This window comes from Heterodontus francisci, chromosome 3 (genome assembly GCF_036365525.1).
Source record: "Heterodontus francisci isolate sHetFra1 chromosome 3, sHetFra1.hap1, whole genome shotgun sequence".
NCBI lineage: Eukaryota > Metazoa > Chordata > Chondrichthyes > Heterodontiformes > Heterodontidae > Heterodontus > Heterodontus francisci.
The window spans coordinates 27574937-27582885 of NC_090373.1; the positions used below are offsets into that span (position 1 = coordinate 27574937).

Below are 7949 nucleotides of genomic sequence, written 5' to 3' on the forward strand. Positions count from 1 at the left end.
CTCAGAACAATAACATGGCAGTAGAAGCTTTCTGCAGGTTCCACAGTTTCCCAAAACACAGGAGGCAACAGGAACTACACTGAATGCAGCAATTCTTCAGAGACAGGAGGCAATAGAAATCTGCCACCTTTCAAATGCAGGGTTTCTTTTCAAGAGATGCAGGCTTCCTTTACAGGGAGTAGTCTTTTCTCTGGTCTCCAGGCAGATCATAGATAGATTTCAGACTGCCTGCTCCTTGTCCAACTCACTGGTCTTTTAACAATCCAAAAGTGAAACTAACTTCAAAAATCAGGTCACAGGACAATCCTAAATCTTGACCTGTCATTCCCCTGCTGAGTTGTTTGAAAACAGGTGTCTTGCAGTCTGTCTATTTCACTCAGTTCCAATCCAACAGATTTCAGCAATCAATGTCCACAGAAAAATCCTTTCCTCAGTTTTTAAAAACATACAGAATTCTAAGTTTTCAATACCAAAACAAAACTCTTGCAACAGGGCTAAGCAATTCCACAATCAATGGATCAGATCTAAGCTCTGCAGTTCTGCCATATTCAGTCATGAATGGTGGTGGACAATTAAACAACTGACAGGAGGAGGAGGCTCCACAAATATCCCCATCCTCAACAATGGGAAGCCCAGCACATCAGTGCAAAAAATAAGGCTGAAGCATTTGCCCCCATCTTTAAACAGAAATGCCAAGTGGATGATCCATCTCGGCTTCCTTCTGAGGTCCCCAGCATCACAGCTGGCAGTCTTCAACCAATCTGATTCACTCTGCGTGATATCAAGAAATGGCTGAAGACACAGGATACTGCAAAGGCTATGGGCCCTGATAACATCCCGACAATAGTACTGAAGATTTTTGCTCCAGAACTAGCCGCGCCCCTAGCCAAGCTGTTCCATTACAGCAACAACACTGGTATCTACCTGGCAATGTGGAAAATTGCCCTGGTATGTCCTGTGTACAAAAAGCAGGACAAATCCAACCCGGCCAATTACTGCCCCATCAGCCTACTCTCGCTCATCAACAAAGTGATGGAAGGTGTCGTTGACAGTGCTATCAAGTAGCACTTGCTCAGCAATAACCTGCTCACTGACGCTCAGTTTGGGTTTCGCCAGGGTCACTCAGCTCCTGACCTCATTACAGTCTTGGTCCAAACATGGACAAACGAGATGAACTACATAGGTGAAGTGAAATTGACTGCCGTTGACATCAAGGCAGCATTTGATCAAGTACGGTATCAAGGAACTCTAGCAAAACTGGAGTCAATGGGAATCAGGGGGAAATCTCTCTGCTGGTTGGAGTCATAGCCAGCACAAAGAAAGATGGTTGTGGTTCTTGGAGGGCAATCATGTCAGTCTCAGGACATCACTGCAGGAGTCAGTCAGGATAGTGTCCTCAGCTCAACCATCTTCAGCTGCTTCATCAATGACCTTCCACATTCGTGCCACACAAGTGCCAGGCAATAAACATCTCAAACAAGAGAGGATCTAACCATCTCCCCTTGACATTCAATGGCATTACCATTGCTGAATCTCCCATTATCAACATCCTGGGGTTACCATTGACCATAAACTGAACTGGAGTAGCCATATAAATACCATGGCTACAAGAGCAGGTCAGAGGCTAGGAATCCTGCGGCGAGTAACTCACCTCCTGACTCCCTAAAGCCTGTCCACCATCTACAAGGCACAAGTCAGGAGTGTGATGGAATGCTCTCCACTTGCCTGGATGGGTGCAGCTCCAACAACACTCAAGAAGCTCGACACCATCCAAGACAAAGCAGCCCGCTTGATTGGCACCCTATTCATAAACATTCACTCCCTCCACCACAGTGGCAGCAGTGTGTACCATCTACAAGATGCACTGCAGCAATTCGATAAGGCTCCTTCGACAGCATCTTCCAAACCCGCGACCTCTACCAACTAGAAGGACAAGGGCAGCAGATGCATGGGAATACCACCACCTACAAGTTCCCCTCAAAGTCACACACCATCCTGACTTGGAACTATATCGCCGTTCCTTCACTGTCACTGGTTCCAAATCCTGGAACTCCCTTCTTAACAGCACTGTGGGTGTACATACCCCACATGGACTGCAGCGGTTCAAGAAGGCAGCTCACCACCACCTTCTCAAGGGCAATTAGGGATGGGTAATAAATGCTGGCCTAGCAAGCGATGCCCACATCCCCCGAATGAATAAAAAATACCTTTCAAAATGCTTTGTTTGTTGCCCATCTCCAGCTGCTGTTGAGAAGGTGGTGGTGAGCCTTCCTGTTGAACAGCTGCAGTCTGTGTGGTGAAGATACTGCCACAGTAGGGTGGGAGTTCCAGGACTTTGACCCAGTGACGATAAAGGAATGTTTACACCCTTCTGGAGGAACGTAAAGATAGAAAAAGAAAGATTTGCATTTATATAGCACCTTTCACAACCTTGGGATGTCCCAAAATGCTTCATTGCTTATATGAAGTATTTTTAAAGTATAGTCACTGTTGTAATGTAGGAAATGCAGCAGCCAATTTGCACACAGCAAACTCCCACAAACAGCACTAAAGCAATGAACAGATCATCTGTTTTTAGATATTGGTTGGGTGTTGGCCAGGACAATGGGGAGAACTCCCCTGCTCTTCTTGAAATGGTGCTGTGGGATCTTTTACAGCCAGCTGATAAAGTGCACAGGGCCTCAGTTTAACATCTCATCTGAAAGACTGCACCTCTGACAGTGCAACACTCCCTCAGTACTGCGCTGGAGTGTCAGCCTGGATTATGTGCTCAGGTCTCTGAGGTTGAGCTTGAATGCAGTACTTTTATTCCTCATCGAGGTTCAAGCACACCAGCTTCCAAGCGGAGTCCTATTGAGGCCAAGGATGTGGCAACTCCCAGGGTAATGGGTCCCCATTCTCATCCTCGCCATCAACAGCCTTGCTTGGGGCTAGGTGGAGGGTCCAGCTTCGATCAGAGCTGGCCAGAAGCTCCAGTCTAAGGTCAAGCCTAGGCCTCGGCCTAGCTGGTGCCCCCGGGTGGAGGCTCCTACAGTTCCACTGCAGTCGGGGTCTGTCAGGGTGAAGGAGGGAACACGGGGACCTTTCTTCCTGTCACGGGATGTTTACTCATCTTAGTTCTGTGTTGTGTTTTAGTGAGGCTGCAGGAAGAGGTCCAAGGCTGAAAGGAGCTGTGTGCGCCATGACCTCTTTCAAAGTCTGAGTCACTTGGGATTTAAAACTCCCTCAGCATTGAACCAATATTGATGCTGTGTTTGAAGTTCCTAATTTTGATGCTCATCGATTAGTGTGTTTGCTCAGAACTTTGATTTATTTTCAGCTGTCATTGTGTCTTTGGCTCTCAGCTATTACTTCAAATTACATTCAGTGTTTATTTGCATTTGCCTTTATTCAAGCTTATTTGGAAAACAATCATTATCGTTTCCAGTGGGGAGCAATTGAACTCCTAGGTGTCCCATGCAGCAGGATGTTTTGCTTACCGCCGTCATATCTTTAGGAGTATCAGTGTAACTCATTGAGTAGCTCTTGTGCCTCTGAGTCAGAAGGTCATGGGATTGGGTCTCAGTCCAGAGACTTGAGCACGTGATCCAGGCTGGCACACTAGCTACTGTCTTTTAGATGAGCCATTAAACCAAGGACCCCCTCTGCCCTCTCAGGTGGGTGTAAATGATGCCATTATCACTGAGCAGGGAGTTTTACTTTAATCCTGCCCAGTTTCCCTTCTTCAGTTAGCACCACTTGAGAAAACCAGACTAATTGGTCGTTTGTTCAGTAAGATAAAAATGGGCATTGTCAGCTCCAGCCTGTGCACGCCTGTGCTGAGATACATACAGTGAAGATGGAAATGACTTCATGCTTCTGTCTAGCGTTTTTAGGTGGCTGAATTTAAAGGTTGTTGTATTCTAAGATTTATGTTTCCATCAATATGAGCCTAATTTGTCACCTTTAACTCTCGTCCTCCTCCCCATTAGGGAATGCTGCAGGTTTTTTGGGGACGATGGTTTGACCATCAAAATATTCTTCAGCAGGATGGCCCCTTTCTGTGTCCTATGGACTTTAACAAATTACCTATACTTACTGGCCCTGAAGAAGATTAGTACAACAGATGCCTCTGCTCTTTTCTGCTGCAACAAGGCGTTTGTCTTCCTGCTTTCCTGGATAGTTCTACGGGACAAATTCATGGGTGTTAGGGTAAGTGACCTCACCTGGTTATAAGGCACTCTTATGCTATCCCATATTTCAAGGAAGAAAGGGCGGATGGCATTCTACAGCCAATGAAGTACTTGTGAAATGTAGTCACTGTTGTAGGAAGCACAGCAGCCAATTTGCACACAAGATCTCATAAACAGCAATCAGATAATGATGTGATTGAGGGATAAACATTGACCAGGACATGAGAGAGAACTCCCCTGCTCTTCTTTGAATTATGCCGTGGGATGTTTTATGTCCAGCTGCAAAGGAAGGTAGGGCCTTAATTTAGTATCTCATCTGAAAGACAGCACCTCTGATAGTGCAGCACTGCACTGGAGTGTCAGCCCAGATTATGTGCTCTAGTCTCTGGAGTGGTGCTTGAACCCACAATCTGCTGACTCTGAGGCAGAAGTGCTACTCACTGAGCCATGGCTGACCTATGGTGGCTATGCGTACTGGAATATTGTTCAGAGGTGAGCTCCTGGCCACTGAACCAGTAACCTTCATCAGCAGTGCCACTCTCAACAAGCACAATCAAGTGCACTCAGGAGAGTGGCTCTGATAGGCCACTCCCCCCACCCCCAAGACCCGGTCTACAATATCAAAGGGCCTTTAAGGCTTCAGAGGGACATGCATGTTTGATGAATCTTTGTTGTGCCAGGAACAACAACAAGAATTTGTATTTATACAGTGCCTTTACTGTAGTAAAAATGTCCCAAGGTGCTTCACAGGAGAGTTATCAGACACAATTTGACACCAAGGCACACTAGGAGATATTAAGACGTGACCAAAAGCTTGGTCCAAGACATCGATTTTAAGGTGCGTCTTAAAGGAGGTAGAGAGGATTCGAGGTATAGAGAGGGAATTCCAGAGCTTGCGGCCCAGACAGCTGAAGGTACGGCCACCACAATATAGTATCTCCCACAGTGCAGCATTCCCTCAGAACTGACTGAGAGACCGGAATGCTACCAACTGAGCCATAGTTGACACCAGTGGTGGTTAAACCCTTTTAGGTGCTGTTTTACCTGTTATATGCATGATGTAGCCCAGTGAAGATGGTTTTGCTTGCTCTTACTTTGGCTAAGTGCCTGCTATGGTAAGATTCTTTTTTATTTGGTTATTTTCTTTTAGTTTGTTTAGTTTGTTTCTACTGTGCCTACCCACTGTTTCTGGTTTTTATTAATGTTTGTGCTTGGAGTGCTTTGTGCTTTACAGTCTATTGACACCCTCTCTGTACTAACGCTTTGTCTTTCAGCACACCATTAACATACCGTTTGCCTTTGTTCCATGACCTTCTGGTCAGTTATTCTCTGTGACCTTGTCCTATCAACACCTTCTCTTTTGTTATCTCTTGCCCCACCCCTCACTTTACTTGCTTAATATCTTATACATTTCTTATATCTGCCTGTTCTGAAGAAGGGTCACTGACCTGAAACGTTAACTCTGATGCTGCCAGATGCTGCCAGACCTGCTGAATATTTCCAGCATTTCTTGTTTTTATTTCTATTTGTACTTTGTTCTTTTTTGCTGCTTTGTTATTTGGGGTTTGGCGGTCTGGAGGTTTGGAAAGGGCTGTTATTTAGCGCTGTACTGCCATTGGTGGACAAATCTGTTTCCAGTGGCAGGAGCATCAGTATCCAAAGGACAGAGATTTAAGATAATTGACAAACAAACCAGAGGGCAGATGAGGAAAACATTTTTTATGTAGTGAATGCAATTCCTGAAAGAGCGGAGGAAACCAGTTCAATAATAACCTTCAAAAGGGAGCTGGATAAATACCTGAAAAGGAAACAATTGCAGGTAAATTGGGGAAAGGGCAGTGGGTAGTGGGACTAATTGGCTAGCTCTTTCAAAGAGCCAGCACAGGCAGGATGGGCTGAATGGCCTCCTTCTGTGCTGATGATTCCACAAAATCCTGTTTTTGGACACAAAGGTCTGTTCGTATCAGCATTTTGAGATAGATACAAGTTAATGGGAACATTGGTTTAAATTTTCTCTCGGGTTCCCAAAGCTTTGTGGCAGACATCTATATGGGCTGAAGAGGCTTGGACATCCAGTACTGAGTCACAGACCAGAACATCCAAGGGTCATTTTCTGGTTAGGTCAGTGGAAAGGGGCATTGAAAATACTCTCAGCAGCACCTAGGTGAAGGAGAGGGGCCTCAGTCAGGACTGACACCCATCCACTGCCGGGTGTTAGACAGTGGGCATAGTCAGCCAGTGAGTGGGAATAGGATTGGAGCCAGGAAGCAGCCCACACGGTTTTCCATGCCGTGCTTCCCATGCAGTGACAGGGCCGCCCGCTGCATGGCTAATTGCAGCTGCAGCGGGAAGAGGCCCTTAATTGGGGTTAATTGCCCAGTTGAGGGCCTCAATTGGCAGTGGGATGGGATGATTTTGGCAGAGGCAGGATGGGGGTGGGAACACTCCCCTCCCCCCCACTATCTCACCAGATTTTATGCTGTCCCCGTCTCCAAACCCGCTGGGGGGAAAGCATAAAATTTTCCCCTAGGAAACAATAAAGGGAGTTTTCTCCCCATCTTTAACTTCAGTGAGGAAGGGAATGAAAAGAGGTGTTCCCTATGCCTCTCTGCATGTTTGTACACAGAGTGGTAAGAATGTGGACTTCACTATAATTGATATTCAGGTGTGAAACAGCACAGCAATGGTGGACACTGCAACAGTCACCTCACTATACCCAGACTGAGAGCTTAGAACCATCAGGGAAAGCTCAACCGACTGAGACTCTTTCCCCTAGAAAAGAGAAGGCTGAGGGGTGACTGATAGAAGTGTTGAAGATTATTAGAGATGTTTGATAGGGTAGACACTGAGAGGATCTTTCCACTTGGAGGGGTATCAAAAACTAGGGGCCATAAATATAAGATAGTCAGTGATAGATCCAATAGGGAATTCTGGAGAAACATCTTTCCCCAGAGAGTGATGAGAATGTGGAACTTACTACTACAAGGAGTTCAGTTGAATATCAGAGGTGTGTTTAAAGGGGATCTAGATAAGTATATGAGAGAAAAAGGAATAGAAGGATATGTTGATAGAGTGAGATGAAGGCAGAGATGTGGGAGCAGCAGGCAAGAGTGGAACATGGACACCAACAAGGACCAGTTGGAGCGAATGGCCTGTTTCTGTGCTGTACAGTCAATGTATTTCGATGTAATGTGACTAAACAAGCCTGTTTTCCTTTTCAAACTAGATAGTGGCTGCCATCTTTGCCATTGCTGGGATAGTGATGATAACCTACGCTGATGGTTTTTACAGTCACTCAGTTATCGGGATCGCACTCGTTGTAGCCTCAGCATCCATGTCAGCTCTTTACAAGGTAACAATCAGAGCGGGAACTCCGGGGAGCTAAAGGCAAGAGGATTAATCCTTTCAGGGATATAGTCCCATGTTGTGTTATGGGGTAGGGGGAGGTGGTGAAGGAGGGTGGGAGGGGTGCCTTTTGTACCCTGTTTGAATGCTTTCACATGGTCGTGGGATTCTGGTCAAATGGTTGTGTAATCAGGATTGATATCAAAGCTGGATAAAGCCAGAGACTAATTCTGACATATGAAATTCTGGGATATTGTCTGTGACTTGGTGGGTAGCACTTTCTCCCCTGAGTGAGAAGGTTGAGGGTTCAGATCCCACTCCAGAGGCTTTATCTCATAATCCAAGCTGACACTCCCAGTGCTGTACTGAGGGAGTGCTGCACTGTCAGAGGTGCTGTTGGTTGGTTAAGATGCTAAACTGAGGCTCTGTCTG

The 7949-nt window shown here is 46.0% G+C and overlaps 1 protein-coding gene across 1 annotated transcript in view; it reads left to right on the forward strand.

Annotated features, from left to right (window-relative positions):
• LOC137366718 (solute carrier family 35 member F3-like) overlaps positions 1-7557 on the forward strand; it is a 206650-nt gene extending 199093 nt beyond the window's left edge. The window contains exons 4-5 of the mRNA XM_068028387.1: positions 3972-4191; positions 7399-7557. Of these exons, the coding sequence (XP_067884488.1) occupies positions 3972-4191; positions 7399-7557 (379 nt within the window). The remainder of the gene's footprint in view (positions 1-3971; positions 4192-7398) is intronic.
• Positions 7558-7949: the final 392 nt, after the last annotated feature.